The sequence below is a fragment of the Dreissena polymorpha genome, chromosome 9 (assembly GCF_020536995.1).
Source record: "Dreissena polymorpha isolate Duluth1 chromosome 9, UMN_Dpol_1.0, whole genome shotgun sequence".
NCBI lineage: Eukaryota > Metazoa > Mollusca > Bivalvia > Myida > Dreissenidae > Dreissena > Dreissena polymorpha.
The window spans coordinates 5,544,522-5,572,355 of NC_068363.1; the positions used below are offsets into that span (position 1 = coordinate 5,544,522).

Below are 27,834 nucleotides of genomic sequence, written 5' to 3' on the forward strand. Positions count from 1 at the left end.
ATGAATGACTATGGGTGAGAAACTGATCAATATGTGCTTTAAATCGTATATATCTGGCAAAACAGAAAGTAACAAGAGCTGTCACCATATAAACGGTTGATAGAAGTTTTGTGCTTTTTTCGAAACCTAAACGCAGATTTCGAAACCTAAACGCGGACCCTAAGTTCAAGGTCAAGGTCACAGGGGTAAACAAAAATTTGCGTATGGAAAGGCCTTGTCTATATACACATGCATACCAAATATGAAGGTTATATCTCAAGGGACATAGAAGTTATGAGCATTGTTCGAAACCTAAACGCAAAGTGTGAAAGAAAGACAGACAGACAGACGGACAGACAGACGGATAGTCCGATCACTATATGCCCCCTTTTCTTTGAAAGGGGGCATAAAAATGCCAATATCCTGCACACAAAACTTACTATTTTACAATATTTTGTAAGGTATATAACAAATTCAGTTACCATATGTATTCATGGCAATATAAATACATCCTCTCTATTTATACAATAAACTCTTAAAGGGATCTTTTCACGCTTTGGTAAATTGACAAAATTGAAAAAAGTTGTTTCAGATTCGTAAGTTTTCGTTTTAGTTATGATATTTGTGAGGAAACAGTAATACTGAACATTAACCATGCACTAATATAGCCATTATATGCATCTTTTGACGATTTTAAAACCTAAAAATTATAAAGCGTTGCAACGCGAAACGATTGCATAATTTGGAGAGTTCTGTTTTTGTCGTTAAATTTTGTGAAACTACGAAGATTGCTTATATAAGGTATAAAATACGTCAAGAATGTGCACTCGGCGGAATAGCTCAGTAGGCTAAAGCGTTTTTACTTCAGGACTCTGGCAGGACTCCAGGGGTCACTGGTTCGAAACCTGCTCCGGGCAATGTTCTTTTCCTTTTTTTATTTTTTTTCTCGATTTTTTACTGGAGCTTTTATAATCCAATGTTTACATTTATCAATATAAAGCATTTAATGAATAAGTTAAAAAAATGCCAAAATCTGTGAAAAGGCCCCTTTAAATTATATACTAGAATTTTATCATATATTCAGTAACCTTATGTCTAAATTACTTCTAAATATGTCTTCTATACCTACATTAATTCAGTAACCAAAATGTCTTAACTTTTATACTATGTATTCTATAAATATTCAGTTACTATGGTGTGATATATGTTTTCTATATATATTCAGTAACTTTTTATAGTGTGATAGATGTCTTCTATACATATTCAGTTACCATAATGTCTTAAAGTCTTAGACATATGTCTATGTATTTTGTGCAATTAAATACATCAACTATACCTCTGGATGTCCGTGCCCTCTAAATATATTCCATCAATGATCATAAACCATATCTAAACTCAAGATCCCAGCAAACACCCAACGTTGAATAGACGTCGAATATTGGTTGAATTTCGGTCGCGACGTCGGCAACCAAAATACAACGTTGATTCAACGTTATAAGACGTCTATACGACCTTGGTTTTTGGTCATAAAATAACTATGTTGAAGAAATGTCTACCCAACTGGTATGTAATGTTCAAATAACATTCCCAGCTAGCACGTAATGTTGAAATAACGTTACGCTTAAGTTCAATTTAGGTTATGATCACACAGAACGTTCCAAGAACGTTTTCAGAACAAAAATCAAACTATTTGCAAGCACAATTCTCTTGTTATCTAAACCAGCATGTTTATGGTGTACTTAATAAACTACATGTATTGTTTATAAGTTTATTATACATCCATAATACATATATTATCAGGCAACTCGCTAGTGCGCGTGTATGTGGTGAGCGCCAGCAATAGACTGAGTAAACTGTGGAGGCATATATGTATATACTAATAGAGTGGCATGGCGTATGACTCATGCACAATTTAAGGCCTTTATAATGTTACACAGCAGATATCCCGCGTGCGCGCCACTTGATTTCTTTTTACACTGACCTACTAAGTACTGGCTAATTGGATTTTCAAACTTTGCTGTTGTTGAATGTTCGGAATGATGGGGAAACTTGTACCATGGAGACTTCATACCACATTTAAATATACTAACGTTCACTTAGTCATTTTTTGTTAGCAATTTGTTGTTGGCAACATTCTTGAAAACACATGTAACAAGGGACAAAATTGTCACAAAACCAGGTTTTCATTGTGAAAAAAAATCTGATTAAGGGAGACTACTCAAACTGAACTTTTGAAATGAACAAACAAAATTAACCCCCTTTGTAAGTTTGTTTAAAAATAAATTTATTTTAAGTTGTGGTGACCTTGACATTGGAGATATTGACGTGATTCTTTTGTGCGACACACCGTCCCATGATGGTGAACAAATGTGCCAAATAATTGTAAAATCTCACAATGAATGACATAGTTATGGCCCAGACAAGCTCATTTATTGCCAATTTTGACCTTTCAACTCAAAGTGTGACCTTGACCATGGAGATATCGACGTAATTATTTCGCGCGACACACCGTCCAATGATGGTGAACAAATGTTCCAAATTATTTTAAAATATGACAATGAACGACATAGTTATGGCCCGGACAAGCTTGTTCCGCCCGCCGGCCAGCCCGCCAGCCAGCCCGCCAGCCAGCCCGCCAGCCAGCCTGCCAGCCAGCCAGCCAGCCCGCCCGCATTCGCCAATCTAATAACCAGTTTTTTCCTTCGGAAAACCTGGTTAATAATGTACATTTCAACACCGTTATTTCGAACAACGATAATCCGAATTCACCGTTAATTGAAAATGAAATAAAATTCAAAATGTTATCTTAACCTCAATTATTAATTGTATTAAATTCTAAAAGTGAAATATATAATTATGTAAAATGTAGTTTATAAAAAGTGTTTGTTGGGCATGACATGATTAAAATATTGATCTTGTAGGTTAATTTCAAATTTAGTTATGAATTGATACAGTCATAAAATACATGATTAAATTTAAAGATGTTACGCTTCATTATTTTACCATGTATGATAGAAAATTCCGTTTCATATATGTGTATGTTCAAGATGACGCATATATGTGTGTTTTCTCGGTGTTATTTATGTGGTACATGTATGTCTTGTTATTTTTTCTCCATTTTATTTATAAAAAACAGTTGGTCATTCTGATATTTTTTGTACTTCCAGGACAACTGGGAAGACACCCGAACAGATCCCGATTCAAGACAAAAAAGAACAACAATGCGATGATATATATTTGTATAAATTACATTCATGCAATAAACTTGTGTTGAATAAAGATGTGTTGGTTTTTAACCTTAATATGAAAATAAGATTTAGGTTCGTTTTAGGTTAAATGAAAACGTTATTCCGCAACGTTTCGGGAACGTTAAGCAAACCATACATTTTAACATTGCAAAGTGGTTGAAATTTGGGTGCAAAGTGGTTGAAGTTTGGTTGCAAAGTGGTTGTAGAATGGTTGGATTTGGGTCGAAAAATGGTTGAATTTTGGTTGTAACATGACGTTGAATCGACTTCATAAAATGACGTCTAAAAAACTTTCAAACACAACCAAAATTCAACGGTCATTCAACATCATGGTACAACGTCTTTTCAACGTCTATTCAACGTCATATGTTTGCTGGGATCTGTTCCTTCAATGTATTCAATAATATAATTTTTAATACATCATGTTCAGAGATTGCAATAAAATGTGATTGAAGTAAAAATAAAATGTCACATGTAAATATGATGTTGTTAATATGGTGCATGTTCTAAAAATAGGAACTACAATGAACTCATTGTGAAAATCATATCAACAATATCCTTTAAATAACACACATACATGAACTAAGCAAAATGATGACAGTATACATTTGTTATAATACCACAATAATGTAAATCTGTTTTCATTGTAAGCCCCCATTTTCAAAGAATACATTCACTGTGCCCATCCTGGTAAACAGTAACATCATTTCTCATCCTCGACCTTATGACTTAAATCAGTAATACCATATTTTTATACAAGTGCATTTTTATAAAACTATTTCGTTTATCGTTTATACTTACTTCCTTGATTTTTATTTATTTTACAACTTAAATTTGGACTTGATCCTGAGAGACCAAAAAATGTACATGACATTGTAACAATAGTATAACCTGTTCGCACATTTTCTCTGCAATTTGTCTAATAATCAATATGAAAAAAAGTTCTTTTTTTTTTTAAATAATCTTTCTGTTTGCACTGTTTATTTTTGTTAACAATTCAATTATAAACAATTTACAAGCCAGTGCATTTATGACAACCCTCTTATCTCACCATTTGATTCCATACAACTGATTGTTATTATTTAAATTAAAAAAAACTCACCTTGTTCTCACACACAAACAACGCACACAAACAAAGTTCCCAGCACATTTAATTAAACACAGAAGTATTCTTCAACAGTCCAAAACTGGTAATGTACCCAGCCACAGGTACTTGCTTATTATACATATATGACCCCAATTTTTTTGTCAATTACCTGTGTATCCCCAAGTCAATCTATATAATATGTAATATTACTTATTCTTGCATAATTCTGTATCAAGTAGTTCATCCAGAAAACAAAAACAAAAAAGAATAATCCCAGTACAGAAGGATCTTAATAGAATTACTATATATATATACAACAAGCTGTTGTCATTATATTAAGGTCCCTTAGTTCTGAAGGATTAATCAACCCATTATTTGATTTGCCTATTGTCTAGAAACAATTTCAACAAGTTTACACTTTCATTGAATGGGATTTATGCTGTCTAAAGGCCAACAAGTATGACATTTACCTTTGTCATCTGTTTCTTGCATGATTATGCAACACATTAAGTCATAGACTATGATTTACACATTATGTAAAATATCAGAGATAAAATACTGCTACTAAAATTAAAATCAGACTGGAGATTGATTGGCTTTTGTTAAAATTAAATCAAAGCTTTGATCAGACTGGTGTGACAAGAGACTAATAACGGAATGTCACATCAAAGCTGTCTCAGTTTAACCCATTTATGCCTAGTGGACTCTCCCATCCTTCTAAATTGGATCAATTTATTTCCAAAATTAGGAATGTCTAGTATATTTATTTCTATATTTAGAATATTTCTTAAATAAATTCCTTGAAGCAAACAGCGCAGACCCTGATGAGACGCTGCATCATGCGGCGTCTCATCTGGGTCTACGCTATTTGCAAAGGCCTTTTTTCTAGACGCTTGGGCATAAATGGGTTAATTGTGGAAATATTATTTGAACATTTTTAAAGCAAAAATCATCCTAACAAATTAAGGAAATAAAAAGATACATAAAATATAACAAAATAAAATTACATAACAATTTAATAAAAATCACATACTTCAAAAAAAATAATAAACTACAATATGAGCGTTATTGTCACATATTTAAAACACACAGCTAACAATTTTTGAAAAATAAAACAAATATTTTGCGAAACACTTACCACCGACTGCTGTTTCCGTCATTGTCATTTTACAGCTTCATGGACTTGCTTGCAATAATGAGTCCGAATCTACGGCCACCCATGGATAGCTCAGTTAGTCAACACATCTTTCTACTTTTTTGGCAGCACGTGCAAATGCTGTAACCCCTGGAGTGAAAAAAATGCATACAAACAGCTTGTTTCTTTTCATGATAAGATTTATTTATCTTTTTTGTGGCTATATTTAGGTTAATGTCAAATAAATGGACAAAGTTCATATGAGCTGAAAATTGTTTTGACTGATGTTTGTAAACTACAGACAACATGGCTAGAAATGTTGATCTAGGTTTTCAAATAATTTGCTTTTTTATTTGCATTTTTATAATTTTTTAATTTCCTTCATTTAATGGTCCTCTGTTTCAATTCCATAAAAAGGTTAATTTAATTAATTTCAAATACATGTATATACTTGATTTTATACAAAAAAACACACGATTGCATTCATGTGTTTGCTAAATATCTGTATCACATTTAATTGAAATCAAAGTTTTAGATAAAACTAATATGACTTATGTTTTACAGCAAGTTTGAATAAGACATTAAACATAGGCAATACTGATTTTAATCATGTTTTATAAGCTTTTCTTTTATGGACTTTTTGTAATGTAACAAGAAAATTTAAAAGACCATATTTTTACCTTAAAACGCATTATGTTATTAACCATAATATATACTCTTATGAATCTTATGAATATTTCCAGACACAATAAAAGATCATTAAAGGGCCCTGAAATGCCATAGATGGCTTATCTAAGACCCAAAGGTACAGAGCAAATTTTCTAATTGAGCATCTTTTGTGATGTTAATCCATAACTATTTTAGAAATCGGCCAAAATATAATTTCAACCAATGTTCTCAGCGCGTTTCATGATAATTGATCAAATAAAAATGACTTTTAGAGTGTTAACAAATTAAATAAACCCATAAAACACTGCCTACTCTCCAGAGATTAATGTTTTGAGTTTGATAAAAAGTCGGGTGGACCAGTTTAGACCCTCAGAGTGACTTCACTAATTGAACAAACCTGGTAGATGACAATATTATTATTTTACATAACAAAAACCAATTAGTGTAAAAGGATAAGGAAATATAACACAAACAAGTTACCCCCAGGGTGAGGACAATTTTTTTACCAAAGGGGCATGATTTAAAAAAACACTGTGTAGCGGACCATTGCATGATGTTACTTACAAATCACCATACTCTGGGCCTTGCAGTTTCAGTAAAGAATTGTTTACAGTTTTTGCAACATAGTCATGTACCAAAAACAAGCTACCCTGAGGTAATATAATGACTCATGAGACCGCCAGATGGAGCATGTACATTCTGTTCAGATAGGGGCATGATTTATATATAAAAAAACATAGTAGAGGACTAAAATAGACCATGTTACACAATAAACATTTAACCCATGAACCTTGTGGTTTCAAATTTTTTTGGAAGTTTATTTTTTTAAATCTTTTTTGTCTTTGACAACCTTCATATGCAATGGACCAAAGAGAAGACCACAATTTTGATTTCAAAAGCACTGAACTGACAGGTGTTAATTTACTTGAAAACTCTAAGGTTTATGGTTCAGTCCATGTCTATTTCTGTAACAGAAATTTCACTGATTTATTATAAGAAATAGTGCTAATGTGTCATGCTTCCCAATTCAGACATCAAATCCTTTACCACTTAGACATGTATCAAGGATGAGATGTGTGGTGGTCTATAGAGCCTCAATCTATCAATGATGAGATGTGTGGTGGTCTATAGAGCCTCAATCTATCAATGATGAGATGTGTGGTGGTCTATAGAGCCTCAATCTATCAATGATGAGATGTGTCGTGGTCTGTAGAGCCTCGATCTATCAATTATGAGATGTGTGGTGGTCTATAGAGCCTCAATATATCAATGATGAGATGTGTCGGGGTCTATAGAGCCTCAATCTATCAATGATGAGATGTGTGGTGGTCTATAGAGCCTCAATCTATCAAGGATGAGATGTGTGGTGGTCTATAGAGCCTCAATCTATCAATGATGAGATGTGTGGTAATCTATAGAGCCTCAATCTATCAATGATGAGATGTGTCGTGGTCTATAGAGCCTTAATCAATCAATGATGAGATGTGTGGTGGTCTATAGAGCCTCAATCTATCAATGATGAGATGTGTGGTGGTCTATAGAGCCTCAATCTATCAATGATGAGATGTGTCGTGGTCTATAGAGCCTCAATCTATCAATGATGAGATGTGTGGTGGTCTATAGAGCCTCAATATATCAATGATGAGATGTGTGGTGGTCTATAGAGCCTCAATCTATCAATGATGAGATGTGTGGTGGTCTATAGAGCCTCAATATATCAATGATGAGATGTGTCGGGGTCTATAGAGCCTCAATCTATCAATGATGAGATGTGTGGTGGTCTATAGAGCCTCAATCTATCAAGGATGAGATGTGTGGTGGTCTATAGAGCCTCAATCTATCAATGATGAGATGTGTGGTGGTCTATAGAGCCTCAATCTATCAATGATGAGATGTGTCGTGGTCTATAGAGCCTAAATCAATCAATGATGAGATATGTGGTGGTCTATAGAGCCTCAATCTATCAATGATGAGATGTGTGGTGGTCTATAGAGCCTCAATCTATCAATGATGAGATGTGTGGTGGTCTATAGAGCCTCAATATATCAATGATGAGATGTGTCGGGGTCTATAGAGCCTTAATCTATCAAGTATGAGATGTGTGGGGGTCTATAGAGCCACAATCTATCAAGGATGAGATGTCTGGTGGTCTATAGAGCCTCAATCTATCAAGTATGAGATGTGTGGGGGTCTATAGAGCCACAATCTATCAAGGATGAGATGTCTGGTGGTCTATAGAGCCTCAATCTATCAAGGATGAGATGTGTCAGGGTCTATAGAGCCTCAATCTTTCATGGATGAGATGTGTGGGGGACTATATAGCCTCAATCTTTCAATGATGAGATGTGTGGTGGTCTATAGAGCCGCAATCTATCAATGATGAGATGTGTCGGGGTCTATAGAGCCTCAATATATCAATGATGAGATGTGTGGTGGTCTATAGAGCTACAATCGATCAATGATGAGATGTGTGGTGGTCTATAGAGCCTCAATCTATCAATGATGAGATGTGTCGGGGTCTATAGAGCCTCAATCTATCAATGATGAGATGTGTCGGGGTCTATAGAGCCTCAATCTATCAAGTATGAGATGTGTGGGGGTCTATAGAGCCACAATCTATCAAGGATGAGATGTGTCGGGGTCTAAAGAGCCTCAATCTATCAAGGATGAGATGTGTGGGGGTCTATAGAGCCACAATCTTTCAAGGATGAGATGTCTGGTGGTCTATAGAGCCACAATCTATCAATGATGAGATGTGTGGGGGTCTATAGAGCCTCAATCTATCAAGTATGAGATGGGTGGTGGTCTATAGAGCCTCAATCTATCAATGATGAGATGTGTCGGGTTCTATAGAGCCTCAATCTATCAATGATGAGATGTGTCGGGGTCTAAAGAGCCTCAATCTATCAAGGATGAGATGTGTCGGGGTCTATAGAGCCTCAATCTATCAATGATGAGATGTGTCGGGGTCTATAGAGCCTCAATCAATCAATGATGAGATGTGTGGTGGTCTATAGAGCCTCAATCTATCAAGGATGAGATGTGTCGGGATCTATAGAGCCTCAATCTATCAATGATGAGATGTGTGGTGGTCTATAGAGCCTCAATATATCAATGATGAGATGTGTGGTGGTCTATAGAGCTACAATTGATCAATGATGAGATGTGTGGAGGTCTATAGAGCCACAATCTATCAATGATGAGATGTGTGGTGGTCTATAGAGCCTCAATCTATCAAGGATGAGATGTTTCGGGGTCTATAGAGCCTCAATCTATCAATGATGAGATGTGTCGTGGTCTATAGAGCCTAAATCAATCAATGATGAGATGTGTGGTGGTCTATAGAGCCTCAATCTATCAATGATGAGATGTGTGGTGGTCTATAGAGCCTCAATCTATCAATGATGAGATGTGTCGGGGTCTATAGAGCCTCAATCTATCAATGATGAGATGTGTCGGGGTCTATAGAGCCTTTATCTATCAATGATGAGATGTGTGGTGGTCTATAGAGCCACAATCTATCAAGGATGAGATGTGTGGTGGTCTATAGAGCCACAATCTATCAAGGATGAGATGTGTGGTGGTCTATAGAGCCTCAATCTATCAAGGATGAGATGTGTAAGCCTAAATCAAGGATGAGATGTGTGGTGGTCTATAGAGCTGCAATCAATCAAGGATGAGATGTGTCAGGGTCTATAGAGCCTCAATCTATCAAGGCTGAGATGTGTGGTGGTCTATAGAGCCACAATCAATCAAGGATGAGATGTGTCAGGGTCTAAAGAGCCTCAATCTATCAATGATGAGATGTGTGGTGGTCTATAGAGCCACAATCAATCAAGGATGAGATGTGTGGTGGTCTATAGAGCCACAATCAATCAAGGATGAGATGTGTGGTGGTCTATAGAGCCACAATCTATCAAGGATGAGATGTGTCGGGGTCTATAGGGCCTCAATCTATCAAGGATGAGATGTGTGGTGGTCTTTAGAGCCACAATCTATCAAGGATGTGATGTGTGGGGGTCTATAGGGCCTCAATCTTTCAAGGATGAGATGTGTGGGGGTCTATAGAGCCTCAATCTATCAAGGATGAGATGGGTGGTGGTCTATAGAGCCTCAATCTATCAATGATGAGATGTGTGGTGGTCTATAGAGCCTCAATCTATCAATGATGAGATGTGTCGGGGTCTATAGAGCCTCAATCTGTCAAGGATGAGATGTGTGGGGGTCTATAGAGCCACAATCAATCAATGATGAGATGTGTGGTGGTCTATAGAGCCTCAATCAATCAATGATGAGATGTGTGGTGGTCTATAGAGCCTCAATCTATCAAGGATGAGATGTTTCAGGGTCTATAGAGCCTCAATCTATCAATGATGAGATGTGTCGTGGTCTATAGAGCCTAAATCAATCAATGATGAGATGTGTGGTGGTCTATAGAGCCTCAATCTATCAATGATGAGATGTGTGGTGGTCTATAGAGCCTCAATCTATCAATGATGAGATGTGTAGGGGTCTATAGAGCCTCAATCTATCAATGATGAGATGTGTCGGGGTCTATAGAGCCTTTATCTATCAATGATGAGATGTGTGGTGGTCTATAGAGCCACAATCTATCAAGGATGGGATGTGTGGTGGTCTATAGAGCCACAATCTATCAAGGATGAGATGTGTGGTGGTCTATAGAGCCTCAATCTATCAAGGATGAGATGTGTAAGCCTAAATCAAGGATGAGATGTGTGGTGGTCTATAGAGCTGCAATCAATCAAGGATGAGATGTGTCGTGGTCTATAGAGCCTCAATCTATCAAGGCTGAGATGTGTGGTGGTCTTTAGAGCCACAATCAATCAAGGATGAGATGTGTCAGGGTCTAAAGAGCCTCAATCTATCAATGATGAGATGTGTGGTGGTCTATAGAGCTACAATCAATCAAGGATGAGATGTGTGGTGGTCTATAGAGCCACAATCAATCAAGGATGAGATGTGTGGTGGTCTATAGAGCCACAATCTATCAAGGATGAGATGTGTCGGGGTCTATAGGGCCTCAATCTATCAAGGATGAGATGTGTGGTGGTCTTTAGAGCCACAATCTATCAAGGATGTGATGTGTGGGGGTCTATAGGGCCTCAATCTTTCAAGGATAAGATGTGTGGGGGTCTATAGAGCCTCAATCTATCAAGGATGAGATGAGTGGTGGTCTATAGAGCCTCACTCAATCAATGATGAGATGTGTCAGGGTCTATAGAGCCTCAATCTATCAAGGATGAGATGTGTGGGGGTCTATAGAGCCTCAATCTGTCAAGTATGAGATGTGTGGGGGTCTATAGAGCCACAATCTATCAAGGATGAGATGTCTGGTGGTCTATAGAGCCACAATCTATCAATGATGAGATGTGTGGGGGTCTATAGAGCCTCAATCTATCAAGTATGAGATGTGTGGTGGTCTATAGAGCCTCAATCAATCAATGATGAGATGTGTGGTGGTCTATAGAGCCTCAATCTATCAAGGATGAGATGTTTCGGGGTCTATAGAGCCTCAATCTATCAATGATGAGATGTGTCGTGGTCTATAGAGCCTAAATCAATCAATGATGAGATGTGTGGTGGTCTATAGAGCCTCAATCTATCAATGATGAGATGTGTGGTGGTCTATAGAGCCTCAATCTATCAATGACTAGATGTGTCGGGGTCTATAGAGCCTCAATCTATCAATGATGAGATGTGTCGGGGTCTATAGAGCCTCAATCAATCAATGATGAGATGTGTGGGGGTCTATAGAGCCTCAATCTATCAATGATGAGATGTGTGGTGGTCTATAGAGCCTCAATCTATCAATGATGAGATGTGTCGGGGTCTATAGAGCCTCAATCTATCAAGGATGAGATGTGTGGTGGTCTATAGAGCCTCAAACTATCAAGGATGAGATGTGTGGTGGTCTATAGAGCCACAATCTATCAAGGATGAGATGTGTTGTGGTCTATAGAGCCTCAATCTATCAAGGATGAGATGTGTTGTGGTCTATAGAGCCTCAATCTATCGAGGATGAGATGTGTTGTGGTCTATAGAGCCACAATCTATCTGCACAACGTCTTCTGCAGGTTGCCTCCTTATATTTTTCCTGCATTGTCGGGTTTGGTGTTCCCTGAATTCTTAAAGGATTAACTCACACTTAGGTCAATATCTCTTCAGGGGCACTTAGGAGACTTCACAAGATGGTTATAAAGTCTATTGAGCTCTGGTCTGAATTGGAAGATGATCACTTAATTTAGTGTGGACAAGTGATATTGGCTGTCAAGTGGCTGTATAGTTCTTAACAGGCACTTGACAATACGGCTGATAATTGGATTTCGTATTTGTTCACCATTGTCTATTGACAAAGATGTTATACATCTTGAAGATAACACAATTGCAGGCTTGAGGTCAATTTTCCAGAACAAAACAGTCTGATATGCATGGCACCATTTTGTAATGTGACTGCTGCTTCACATTACATGGATATTTTCAGGTCACATTGTAGATGGAAACAAGAAACTTAATTTATTGATATAATCATGATAGGAGAGGCATGTATGGAGGAACAAGAGCATGATACCATGCATAGAAGCAGTATACACAATAAATACAGTGTAGTTTTTTTTTAATCATCATAACATTGTGAACTTGCACATTATTTTCCGTAAAGCCTCCGGCTTTCACATGTATACTTAGCATATCGGGATGACGATATCGAGTGATCCGCATTTTAAATAACGCGCTTAAAAACACCACGTGACTCACCTACATACCCGGATATTCAACCAGATTTTACCATTCTTCGGTTTGGCGTTCTGTCGAGTGGTTCGTTCTCTGGACAGGTAGGTAAATACCTGTTGAAATTGATTGTATCTATTGTTTTTATTGTTTAATACTGCCTTACTAAGGACGTAGTCCTAGTATTTAATTTGTTTGGCAATAATTAGAGCAAAAATATCTGACGAGCTTTGCTCGCGGAAAACACTGTCCGAAATTTCGGATGTGATGATTTTTTATTGCCATTTGTTCCCAGGACATTAAAGTATGTAGTAATTAATAAAACGAAAGGCAAGGCAGTTGTTTGCTCAAAGGTTTCTTATAATGCATGTGTAATTTATTCAAAAAGTAAGTTGACAGAAATATGTCGTCAGCTTCTATGAGCACGTGCATCGGAAAATACTGTCGAAATTTCAGATTTCGGATGTGATGATTTTTTATTGTCATTTGTTCTCAGAAGGACATTAAAGTTTGTAGTTATTAATAAAACGAAAGGCAAGGCAGTTGTTTGCTAAAAGGTTGCTTATATATATATGTGTAATTTATTCAAAAAGTAAGTTAAAAGACTGACAGAAATATGTCGTCAGCTTCTATGAGCACGTGCATCAATCCAATAATGAATTCCAATGTGTTTTCTTTTTCTAAATTGTCCAAGCAAGAAATTGACAATTTGAAATTTGCTTTTGGAGTAAATTCCGATGACGTAGTCACGGAAAATGATGACATTACCCACTATTATGGGCATAATTTATACAATTGACCAAACATCCATTTGAAAATGGACCATTATGATAGTGACAATAATGTTCACTTATAGTAAAATAATATAATTATAATAAAAAGGATACTGGGCTGAGTTCTCAGCAGACGTGTTTGATGGTATTGACAATGATCCCACCTCAGAGGTTTTTGGGGATTTGCCTAATTTTAAGGGCACTTGAAAAGGAAGTTGCCATTCCCCAATATTTGGCTAATTTGATTACACCGTTTGTTCTGTTCAGTGTGACACTGATTCAATTGTTTTTTAAAATATAAATTACCAGAGAATTGTTTGTATCTGGGTGCACCTTTGATTAACAATGAAATTTGGAAAGTCCTAGGAAAAAGGGCAAGGTCACAAAATCAGGACATGGTGGAGATTTAGAATTTAGCGCCATGGCAACAGGGATTGTGCCTATTATTAAGTTGGCCAATATGGTAAAGACACAGATTGCTAATAGTCCTGAGGTTATTAATTCAGTCTCTTATATGACCATAATGTACTATATAATCTATCTCTTAGGCGCAGGTATATGATAAGACCAAATGTAAACAAAAAGTATTTAAATCTGTGTAATGTTAACACACCAGTTTCATCAATGCAGTTTGGTGATAATATTAGCAAAGAAATTCTAAACTGTGACAATTGTGTTGCTTTGTGAATGATATGAGAATGTGAGCGTTCTATGCAATACCCTTAAGACGCTCTCTGGGTAGAAGTTTTTTCATCCTGCAACTTTCATTGGTAGTTTTGAACCTCCTAATGCCATTTGGTTCACCATACCCTCAAAGGGGTTCATACATAGGGGCAACTCGATCATGCGGTGCCTATAGATAAGTAAACTATTCCCAATGCTACTGTTACTATGGCTGACCAGTCAATAGACTGTTGGTATGCACTGAGGAAAAATTTAGTATCACGTGCAAAAATATGGGAGAAATTTTTACTAGACTCTTGGATTTTTCTTACTATTCCTGGCTAAACATTATTTCAAATGAAATTCCATTTAGTTTTGATCCAATATTATTTGTTAATGAGGAAGTAAATCTTTTACTTAAAAAAGAAGCGATTGTACAGTCAAGTGATGAAGACAATCAGTTTATTTCTAATATTTTTATAGTGCCTAAAGCAAATGAGAATTATAGACCAGTAATTAATTTGAAATATCTAATGAATTAATTGTTTATGAGCACTGTAAATAAGAAATGTTATAAATGTTTTTGGATCTCATTCAGAAGAATGATTATTTTAGAGTATAGATCTGCAGGATACATATACTTTAAGTACCTTGGAATGAACATGATCAAAGAATTTATTTTCGGATTGAATGGAACTCTATAAGTTTGTTTGCCTGACGCCTAGTTTAGCGCCAGCTCCAAAATTGTTAACATAAAATTTACAGCCAATACATGCTTGGTTTAGATTTATGGAAATCATGTGTTTATATTATATCTAGATGTTTCAGTTAATATGCATCAAATTAAAGAGACCTGTTTACAAAATTCAAACTGGATTCTAGACATAGTGAAATTTTTAGGATTAATTATAAATAATTAAATATCTGTATTACAGCCTTCGCAGATAATAGTGATTAGTAGTCATTTTGGTTTTGTCATTGATACCGTCTGGTTTATGGTGTTTTAACAGAGGGCATAGCACAGAGGATTGTGACTGATAATGAAACTGTATTGCATACAAGGCATGTGAGAGTACGAGAAATTGCTTCCTTCACAGGCAGATACCATGTAGTTAATGCATTTTTTGCTATTCTAGAGGCGCCTTTGTATTATAGAAGCTTAGAGCGCGATAAGTTTAGAGGTCATGGGGATATTAATGACTTTGATAAAGGTACATATTTGAGTAATGGAAGTAAGGAGGAGTTAAAACTGTGATATTCATATTAAGATACAAAGTGTTAATGTTACTTCTGTGTCTTATATTACAGATATGGGAGCAATGAATTAAGGTCCTATGGATTGCTTGGTATAAGGCATTTGGATTTGGTGTTTTAATATACACAAATATTTTTTATTTCAGCAATTCATAATCCAGGAAATACTAATATTTAAGCAGATTTTTATTCTAAAAAGTTTTTCAAACTCCACATAGTGGATATTAAATCTGACATTTTTCTAGAAGTTGAAGACACCTGTTTTAGACAGATACAGACCTTTTTGCGTCTAGGCTTAATACATAGATACATTTGTTTAATGGTTCCCAGAACTAGGGTCTTATGGTGTTGATGTATTTTATATGTCTTGTAGTGGCATGTAGCCTTATATTTTCAACCTTTTAATCTGATTGGCAAAATATGCAATATGATTATTTCTAATGAAGTAGAACAGGCATTTTTAGTTTGTCCTGTTTGGAAAAGTTGATCACGGTATCAATTGGTATTGTCTAATATAATCATGGTATCCAATGGTATTGTCTAATATAATCATGGTATCCATTGGTATTGTCTAATATAATTTCTTTGCCAGTCAGGTTACTGAGACATCTGGACCTATTGTTTCATCCGCACAGCAGCATGGTGCATCCTCTCAGTCATTCATTGAAGATGGTCGTGGTGACTATATCCGGCAATCATTGTCGAGTTGGGGAGTTTCACAAAGAACTGCAGAAATTGCCTTGTCAGCCTATATACCATGGACAAGGAATCAATATCGTTTGACCTGGAAAAAGTGGTATTTATGGTGTGGTTTAATGGCTTTACAGTCCCTTTCAAATGACTGAAGGTGTAGTGGTGTATGACCTCCATGAGGATTAGAAATCCTATTTAGTGTTAAATACTCATTATGCAATGCTATTGTAGAAATTGCAATTTTATGGTTACATTTGGTGTTCCAATATATTTTTTATAACTAAATTTATGTAGGAATATTTAATATTTGTCCAGTTCTTCCTAGATATATATATTCACATGGAGTGTGAGTACTGTTCTCAAGTTTTATGGTCTTTGTATCCATTAAATAAACTGACTATGAAAATGATGACACTTTAGGTGTCTGCTTTAATAGCATTATCCTGCGTCCCAGGGCTTAGACTTTAGTGTTACTTAACACACTTAGGCTATATGAAGACAAGTAATAATAATGTGTGTTTTGTGTTTCCTAATCATCTCATAATCACTAATAAGCATAATAATTATCTGTTAGTTTTAGAAAATTTCATTATGAGAAATTGTATGTTATGCATACCGTGTTGTTTTATGTAAAATGTCCTGAAGCCTTTAGAAATGTATATTATTTGTTAGTGTTTTATGTAACCTATAAGACAGTTACCACTTGTACTGCGGCTAGATGGCTAAGGAAAGTCTTACTACTTCTGGTATAGACATTGGTATTTTTAAGGCTTGTGTGTTTACATCTGCAGCTACTTCTGCAGCATATAATAAAGGATGATCCTTAGTGGGCATTTTTCAAAACTCCAGACTGGAAATTTGACAAGAATTTTTATAACTGGAGTACAGAAATCAGTGTCAATTAATGACGCTGTGTTAGGTAGTTAATAATTATTATTTTAAACTAGTAATGAAATGTGTTGATGAAGATAGCATATCCAAAAATGTTGTGTTGATTTGTTTTAACAGGGTTGAATCACCTGTGAAATTGTCTGTAGTGTTACATCCATAAATGATTGATAATGATAGTTATGATGGAAGTCTTTAGTTAAAGATACTCACCGTTGTTATTGTTTGTGTTCGGTTTTGTTGCTAGATTTAAAGATGCTAAGTATACATGTGAAAGCCGGAGGCTTTACGGAAAATAATGATCCATCATCCAAGCTTTAGTGAAGGATGATGGGCATTATTTGAGTAAAGCCGGAGGCTGAGCATGTATACTCCCACCCTTCTTTATGAAATTATATTATGTATTCTGAGAATATAATTTAATATATGGCTTTTCGGTTGATTGAAGTTTGATCAACTCTTTTCCCTTCCCTTTGTGCTTGTGTACGATTTTGAAGCAACAAAACAGTTTTAAAGAATGGTAAAATCTGGTTGAATATCCGGGTATGTAGGTGAGTCACGTGGTGTTTTTAAGCGCGTTATTTAAAATGCGGATCACTCGATATCGTCATCCCGATATGCTAAGTATACATGCTCAGCCTCCGGCTTTACTCAAATAATGCCCATCATCCTTCACTAAAGCTTGGATGATGGATCATTTTCCCTTAATGCTTTTTAATAATTTCCACTTAGTATATGGTCTGAGCAGTCACAAAAGAGTTCAAATGATGTCAATTTGTTTATTTTTTTGGGATGAAGAAATATTAAACTAATCTATGCATTTGTTTTCTAAACAAAACAGTTCATGTCTCACCCACAAATGTCTTCTTTGACATTATTTGATCTTTGAACTCCAACTGTGACTGTGATGTTGAACAAAGAAGACTGGTTATTAGATGGAAAACAACATGTCAATGTGATTATCATTGTGCCAATTTTTTTGTAAACCCTTTCTCTCTCAGATTAGCAAAGTGAAAATTGCCATGTACAAACACCATAAAACCAGAACATCCTGCGAGTAACTGGCAGTCTGTTCAGGTTTTATGCTGTTTTTTCTGTGGATAGCCCCTATATGGATGGAACTCATTGGCAGTAATATAAGAAACGTAATTAACCAATTTATTCTAACAGATTTAAGTGACAAATTGATTGTGTGTTAATTGTCAATTTCTATTTTATGCCGAATTTGGAACCTTTTGCACCTTGTGTCCACCTGGCAATCTGTCAGTCATGGATTTGATGTTCCCTTTAGTTTAGGTGCATTCTAAGGATTTATTTTACAGATTACAAATATTGGTTCTTCCCATGAAACAGATTCGAGAATGTCTCAATAAGCCATATGACTTTGATGCAGTAAAGCTTAACCCGTTTCCAATCAGAGGCAAAGTGAAAATGGTTATGTGCAAACAGCATAAAACCAGAACAGCCTGCGAGTAACTCACAATTCTGTTCAGGTTTTATGCTGTTTGCTTCTCGTCAGAATTAAATGGTTTGTTATGAAGCTTTTAAACTAGAATCTAGTAAGAAAGCTGTTTAATTGAATATAACTTTATAAGGGACCACACACACACATCAAAATATGTATGTAAGTGGTAAAGCTCAATAAAATATGTTTAAACATGTTATAGAGATTTCTGTTGTTTTCTTATTTGGATTGTTTATGAAAAATGATTCATACACTAAGAGAGCAATAATGGTAAAAAGGCCAGAGAGTTGTCGACATGGTAGCATACAAGGTGCAAAATTGAAATTAGACCAACATTTATAACTTACCTAACATTATTATGAACCATTTTAAAATTCAGCCAAGATATATAACTACAATTTTGTTAATGTGATTTGGAAGTTTCATGATGATAAAGTGAACATTGTGACTTCTAAAGATGTTCCATGGGTTTTACAAAAGCCACATATGAAAAACTGCTCAGACCCTGGGCAGCCATGTTGTTTTAAATTCAGCAAAGAAATTTTAAAACAAATGTTCTGATCATATTTCGTGCAGACTTTGCAAAAAAGTCTAGAGTCTTCTTTTATTTGTCCAAGTGACCTAATTTTTAGCTTGTTTTTTTCGAAGGTATTGTCATAGCAGCTAATCGTGTCTTCCGCCGTCCACGTTGTGCTAAAACCTTAGCATTTTGTTAAGGTTTTGAATGTTAGCTCTAAAATCAAAGTGCTTCCACCTACAACTTTGAAACTTCATATGTAGATGCACCTTGATGAGTTCTACACGCCACACACATTTTTGGGTCACCAGGTCAAAGGTCAAGGTCACTGTGACCTTTAAAAAAAATATAATCTGACAAGCTTTCATTCATTCAAAACTGCACCCATAGCCGAGCATGGCACCTGTTATGCGGTGCTCTTGTTTACCTTAGTTACCCAATTTGACTAATCTATCACTGGATAAAATGTCATGACCAAATTTCATGACATTTGGGCTAGAAATGTAACCTCTAGAGTGTTGAAAAGGTAAATAATGATTAAGATCAATGAATACAAACAAAAGACAATCACAAAACTCTCACTGAGCATGTTGATCTAATGTGCATTACAAAATTAAATAAATAAGTGTATAGATTTCGAGAGGGGGCCTCACCCATCTACCAGTACAAGAAGATGTCTAAGGGTGCCTTATAACTAGTATAAATTTACTTGCAGTTGGTACTTACATCAGCACATTTCAAGAGCTAACAAGAGCTCCGCAGTTGAGGAAAGATGCCCCAATAAACCGAAATCAAACAGAAACCAATTTAATACTAAATGTCACAGTGACCTTGACCTTAAAACTAATGAACACAATTTCATTTGGGGTCCAATGCAAATGCACATGTGAAGTATCAAGCCAATCAGTCAATTGGTTGACAAGTTATTGAACAGAAACAATTTTTACCTTTATTGTTACAGTGACCTTGACATTTGACATGTGACCCCAATTTCAATAGGGGTTATCTGACTGTCCAAGTCCAATGCTCATGGAAAGTATCAAGCCAAGTGTTCAATTAGTTGACAAGATATTGATTAACAAAATCTCACTTATTGATACAGTGAATTTAATCTTTGACCTAGTAACCACAATTTCAATAGGGGTCATCTTCTGTGCAAGGCCAATGCACATGTGAACTATCAAGCCAATTGGGAAATTTGTTGACGAGTTATTGAAACGATTTTCACAATTATTGTGACAGTGACCTTAAGGTTTAACCTAGTGATCCAAATTTCAATAGGGGTCATTTAAAGTCCAAGTCCAATGCTCATGTAAAGTATCAAGCCAATGGTTCCATTTGTTGACAACTTATTGATTGGAAACGATTTTCACACTTTTTGTGACAGTGACCTTGACATTTGATCTAGTGATCAAAATTTCAATAGGGGCCATCTCCTGTCCAAGGCCAACGTACTTGTGAAGTATCAAGCCAATCGGTCAATTTGTTGACAAGTTATTGATTGGAAACAATTTTCACACTTATTGTGACAGCAACCTTGACTTTTGAGCTAGTGACCCCAATTACAATAGGGGTCATATTCTATCCAAGGCCAATGCAAAAGTGTAGTATCAAGCCAGTCAGTAAATTTGTTGATGATTATTGAGTGGAAACGAACTGGTCTACCAACAGACACATAGACAGACAGACCAACCAGCCAACATCCAGTAAAACAATTTACCCCCTCTTCTCCAAAGGGGGCATAATTAAATGTGTCAATCTAGTCTCTATACTTGGTTCTGTATTTGTAACATGTTTAGTGTCATTGTAACAAGGACATTTTCAGTTTCATACACAGAAGTAGTCTGTATAACAATGCTGATGGTATAATACTTTTGAGTCTTTGACATGCTTACCACTCAGAAGTCAAGCTTGGTAACATTCTAGAGGAAAAAAACAATAATTGATTAGTATTCAAAACAAGAGGGCCAAGATTGCCCTAGTTCGCTCACCTGAAAGGAGTCAGTTCATTCAATCTTTCATTCAATCTTTCCCAAACGTTAAACTTGACCTAGATATTGTCCAGACAAACATTCTGGTCAAGTTTCATCATTATTGACCCAAAACTCTGGCATATGGAGTGATTTTGTTTTTGTAAGATTTGACCTGGTGGCCTATATTTTGAGTCGACCCCACTTACCAAACATCAAACTTTGCTTACAAAAATAAATATTATGACCAAGATTCATAAAATCTGAAACAAAACTGTGACCTCTTGAGTGTTTACAAGGATTTTGTATAATATAATGAAAATTTGGACAATCTAAGGGCAGTAATTATGGCATTAATTATGTGATATATATAAAACCATTCTTTTCACCAAGTTTCATGATGATTGGGCAAAAAATGACTTCTAGAAGAGTGTTCACAAGCTTTAATTTAAATATAAGAAAACTGCCGCCCCCCCCCCCACCCCCTCCCCCGCCGGCCATGTTATTCAACCGACCGGAACCATTTTCAAACTCAACTCTCATATCAAAGAAACAAATTTTCTGATCAAATTTCATGAAAATTGGGCCAAAATAAGACTTCTAGAGTGTTCACATGTTTTCACTAAATACATATAGAGAAAAATGCCCCGCCCACTGGCGGCCATGTTTGTTCACCGATCTGGACCATTTTCAAACTCCTCCGACATATAAAAAACAACAATTTTTTTACCAACTTTCATGATGATTGGGCAAAAATTGTGACTTCTAGAGTGTTTACAAAGTAGCCAAATAAGGAAAACTGCCCCCCCCCCCCCAGCAGCCATTTTATTCAACTGACCGGAACCATTTTAAAACTCAACTCTCATATCAAGGAAACAAATGTTCACATGTTTTCACTATATACATATACAGAAAAATTCCCCGTCCACTGGCAGCCATGTTCTATCACCGATCTGGACCATTTTCGAACTCCTCTGAGATATCAATAAAACCAATGTTTTGACCAATTTTCATGATGATTGGGCAAAAATTGTGACTTCTAGAGTGTTTACAAGGTTTCTCTACAGCCAAATAAGGAAAACTGCCCCGCCCACTGGCGGCCATGTTTTTTAACGGATCAGAACCACTTTTGAACTCAACCAAGATATCATTAAGACAAACATTTTGACAAAGTTACATGTAGATTGGGCATGAAATGTAACTTCTACAGTGTTTACAAGGTTTTTCTTTTTTTTTACCTAGTGACCTACTTTTTGACCCGGCACAACCCAGTTTCGAACGTGGTCGAGATTAGATTGGGACAAAGCTTCTGACCAAGTTTCATGAAGATGGGACAAGAAATGTGGCACCTAGTGTGTTTACGAGCAAATGTTAACGGATGGACGGACATACGACGGAAAAAGACCGGTCACAAAAGCTCTCCTGAGCAATCAAGTGAGCTAAAAACGCACTAAGGGACCCCTTGACCTAGTTTTTGACCTGGCAAGGCCCATGTTTAAACGTGGCCATAAGATCATCTAGATACAACTTCTGACCAAGTTTGGTGAAGATCGGATGAAAACTACTTGAATATTGAGAGGACAACATGCTGAATGTTTAAAACACACAAAGGGACCCCGTGACCTACTTTTTGACCCGGCAAGGTCCATGTTTGAACTTGGCCTAGACATCAAGTAGATACAACTTCTGACCAAGTTTGGTGAAGATCGGATTTAAACTACTTGAATTAGAGAGCGGACACTTAATACGGACCGACAGACAGACAGACCGACAGACAAGTTCACTCCTATATACCCCCCTTAACTTATTTTGTGGGGGTATAATCAAGATATCATTAAGACAAACATTTTAACAAAGTTACATGAAGGTTGAACATAAAATGTGACTTTACAGTGTTTACAAGGTTTTTCTTCTCTTTGACCTAGTGACCTAGTTTTTGACCCGGCACAACCCAGTTTCGAACTCGGCCGAGATTTTATTGGGGCAAAGCTTCTGACCAAGTTTCATGACGATGGGACAAGAAATGTGGCCTCTAGAGTGTTAACGAGCAAATGTTAACGGACAGACGGACGTACAGCGGACAAAGATTGGTCAGAAAAGCTCACCTGAGCAATCAGGTGAGCTAAAAACATACCAAAGCAAATCCTATTCCAAGCCATTGCACTAGTAAAAAGACACATTATCTTATCTTAATTTCTTTCAAATCATTTTGAACATAAGATAAAATTGCCTGAGGTCATTTGTGATATTATGCTTAATTTTCAAAGTCACATTAAAGGAAAGCTTCTTGGCAGTTGAATATCATGAAAAAGATTATTCAACACTAAAGTATTTTAAGCATTAAGCCAGGTTACCATGTATCACTTATGAATTTGTGTCTTGTTCAGTGAAAGCTGGTCATAATGCATGTGTGTAAAGTGTAGTCCCAGATTAGCCTGTGCAGTCCGCACAGGCTAATCAGGGACGACACTTTCCGCCTAAACTTGATTTTCGGTAAGGAGGGACTTCCTTGAAACTAAAAATACCATTAAAGGGGAAAGTGTCGTCCCTGATTAGCATGTGCGGACTGCACAGGCTAATCTGGGACGACACTTTACGCACATAAATTAAGCCCAGAACAAGACACAATTTTTAACTATTGTCCATTATTTCACATGAGACACTAAAACCTAGACAGCAGAAACAAGAACATTTCCTTTTGACCTTGCTCTGTGAAAAGGGGGTTTAATGCAGGTGCGTAAATTGACGTCCCAGATAAGCCTGTGCAGTCTGCATAGGCTTATCAGGGACGCCACTTTCCGCCTAAACTAGATTTTTGCTAAGAAGAGACTATCTTTAAACGTAAAATATCATACAAGCAGAAAATGTTGTCCCTAATTTTAGTATATGAACACTGAATGTAAAATATTTAGTAGGTATTCTTTAAGTATACATTTATATAACAAACCAATATCACACATATTGAAATAACTTTCAGTCAAATGGTATCTCACACATAATATCCAATTGTAAAGCACACCGTTTACGCAGCAAATAGTATTGATATTAAAATTTATTTGTTCAGTAAAACCTGAATCCAAAATCTCATAATGCTTTCTCTGAACTAAAAACGAGCTATCATATAAAGCACTATCATGATACTGGTAATAGAAATATAACAATCAATTAAGCAGTATTGAATTGCCCATTATCAGAAGTATCATTAACAGTTTACATTTGTATAAGACGCAGTTTCTGAATGTTTCAGTTATTCTGATGGCAGCTCTAGTCATTGAAGACCAATGCCATTTCCTTAGGGTATATGTTTAGTTAATTGTGATATAACCTGATATAAATTACACAAAACTAAAACAAAATGTCCCAGTTACATGTAGCATTACCTTTCACAATCAATACAATCAAAGACTGGTACCAGTAATTCTACACTATACAATAATTTTCAAATCCCATCGCACCATGCGACCACATTATTGTAAAATGAAACTCCTGGTTATCAAAAACACTCCGTTACATTAAGGTTCCATGAAAATTTTAAAGCACATAAAACATCTAATTGATTGGCCTCCTGTTTGTTTCATTACAACTCATGTATGAGACATGGACTGTCTCGCATTCAGTCCGCAAGAAAAAACAATTACACTAAGTAACTTCATATGCTATTCACATGGAGGAAAAACAACTCCAAACATGGGATATATAAATGGTTTACATGTGAACAGAGCAAAAACTTCATGTTCATTATTTATATGTTCCTAATCAATACTCAAAATATTTATTACACCCACGAGTGGCCCATGTAAGCTATTTAAGCCATAAATTAGTTTATTCACTTCATAATCTACATGTATATATAACTGAGCACTGCTATATATATTTGAACTCAATCTACAATAAGTACATTTTCAATAACTTTCTCTATCAAATCTATGAGCCTTAGAAAATAACCATGGTAAACTTTTTGAACAACTAGGTCGGGATGATTTTTTTCAGCTACAGATTCTATTGAAAGAGAATTGAGCATTTTAAAATGATCATAAGAAGCACAATAAAAAATTCTAATTCGATTTTAGGCAAAATTGTCAATAAAAATGTATTAAATCAGTGGTTGAATTTCTACCCATCAGAACTCCAAATTGATGCTTTTTAAAATGCTATAATCAATCTTAGACTATATAGCAATCATTTCTTAAATTTAACGTAAAATCAATCCTTACATTTAATCATTAAATCCATTAATTAAAATAGTTTTGATTCCTTATCAAGATAATGCATACAATCAAAAATTATTTATATATTATAGCTTTTTCAAAGTAAAATAACGTGCCGATAATGCCCAGGTTACAATAATATTAACCAGCACTCTTTGTGAATTCTAGCCAATGGCGTAGTGCAATCCTGGTAATAAATAATGAAAACATGCATGCAACATTTGGGTTACATCATACAAATTCATTAGGTACATGTTTTTATATATTTAAATGATACGATAAAATTGTTATCGTGTTGATCGTTTGCAGAGGCCCTTATTACGCGTTAAAACTCTTATACTAGGCGGCGTAGGCGCTAAAGGCCATCCTTAAAATATTGTTTGGTATAACTCAACCCATGTCATGGCATGTGGGGAGTTTTGTGAGTTCTTTTTTTTTTATGACATTTTGCCGATATGTTTATCTGTATATATCTATGATGATGACCATTTTAATCCTTCAGCAAACATCTAAACCGTTGATGCTTGAGCATAATCTACCAAACAATTTGGCATCAAAATTTAAGACAATTGGTATGCAGAATGTTTTACTCTGGACAGTTTTGGGATGTTTGACTAAAATTGTTTGAAAGGTTTAGAACCCATATCTACTTCTTAACAGTTAATCCACCACTTGTGGATTTTGCACTTGTAAGATGCAGAACGACAGCAGACTTCGGATAAAGATGACCAGTGGAAGAGTTCAATCTCTTGTATACATGTGTTCTGGTAATGTCTATGGCAATAGAAAAGTGGGATGTGCAGGTATATCACTTTTGACTCTAATAGTACTTCATATTTACTATCCATACCAAATTGAGATTGCAGACAAGAGTTACACCTCATCTGAACTCAAGTGTGAAAGTCTTGTACATAACACATTCAATATATATTTTTGCAGATAATCGCTGTCTTGCATTATGAATAGTATTAAATGAATCCTTACTGTGTCACTACAAAAACTATCTGTGAACAGACAGCGTTTTTTTCGCTTTTAAATATTTCAGAATTTTCCTAATTTTATTGGCTTGCCATCTGTTGTCATTAGTTTCATTGCCAACTGCAGCAACGATTCCATGGAATCGACACCTTTAAACCTTTCCGACTTAGAAGAAAATTGAAACTGGCTATATGCAAACAGATAAAACCAGAACAACCTTCGAGTAACTCACAGTCTATTTAGGTTTTATGCTGTTTGCTGCTCACCAGTATCTAAGGGTTGGAAATGAAGCTTTTAAAACTTGAATCTAGTAAGAAAGGTATTAAATTAAATTTTACTTTGTAAGGGACTACAACTGCGTAAAAATACGTATCTAAGTGGTAAAGGGTTATAACAAGCACTAGAGACACAACTCTTCCACAACATACTGGACTTGATACAGCTTTCTGATGTCAGATTCTACGACTCTTCTACAACATACTGGACTTGATGCAGCTTTCTGATGTCAGATTCTACAACTCTTCTACAACACACTGGACTTGATGCAGCTTTCTGATGTCAGATTCTACAACTCTTCTACAACATACTGGACTTGATGCAGCTTTCTGATGTCAGATTCTACAACTCTTCTACAACATACTGGACTTGATACAGCTTTCTGATGTCAGATTCTACAACTTTTCTACAACATACTGGACTTGGTGCAGCTTTCTGATGTCTGATTCTACAACTCTTCTACAACACACTGGACTTGGTGCAGCTTTCTGATGTCAGATTCTACAACTCTTCTACAACACACTGTACTTGGTGCAGCTTTCTGATGTCAGATTCTACAACTCTTCTACAACATACTTGACTTGATGCGGCTTTCTGATGTCAGATTCTACAACTCTTCTACAACATACTGGACTTGATGCAGCTTTCTGATGTCAGATTCTACAACTCTTCTACAACACACTGGACTTGGTGCAGCTTTCTGATGTCCGTTCTACAACTCTTGTACAACACACTGGACTTGGTGCAGCTTTCTGATGTCAGATTCTACAACTCTTCTACAACATACTGGACTTGTGCAGCTTTCTGATTTCAGGTTCTCCAACTCTTCTACAACACACTGGACTTGGTGCAGCTTTCTGATGTCAGATTCTCCAACTCTACTACAACACATGGGACTTGGTGCAGCTTTCTGATATCAGATTTTACAACTCTTTTACAATACACTGGACTTGATGCAGCTTTCTGATGTCAGATTCTACAACTCTTCTACAACACACTGAACTTGGTGCAGCTTTCTGATGTCCAATTCTCCAACTCTTCTACAACACACTGGACTTGGTGCAGCTTTCTGATGTCAGATTCTACAACTCTTCTACAACATACTGGACTTGGTGCAGGTTTCTGATGTCAGATTCTCCAACTCTTCTACAACACACTGGACTTGGTGCAGCTTTCTGATGTCAGATTCTACCACTCTTCTACAATACACTGGACTTGGTGCAGCTTTCTGATGTCAGATTCTACAACTCTTCAGCAAAATACTGGACTTGGTGCAGCTTTCTG

General features: G+C 36.0%; 1 protein-coding gene and 1 long non-coding RNA gene across 2 annotated transcripts in view; one reads left to right on the forward strand and one right to left on the reverse strand.

Moving 5' to 3' along the window:
• Positions 1 to 27,834, reverse strand: part of LOC127845643 (adenylate cyclase type 2-like) — a 123,703-nt gene that overhangs the window by 76,725 nt on the left and 19,144 nt on the right. Inside the window, exon 2 of the mRNA XM_052376669.1 lies at positions 5,453 to 5,599. Coding sequence (XP_052232629.1) covers positions 5,453 to 5,480 — 28 coding nt within the window. The 5' untranslated portion in view covers positions 5,481 to 5,599. The remainder of the gene's footprint in view (positions 1 to 5,452; positions 5,600 to 27,834) is intronic.
• On the forward strand, positions 12,808 to 17,576 carry LOC127845650 (uncharacterized). The gene is made up of 2 exons (XR_008033304.1): positions 12,808 to 12,969; positions 16,148 to 17,576. It is a non-coding gene; the product is annotated as an uncharacterized LOC127845650 (long non-coding RNA).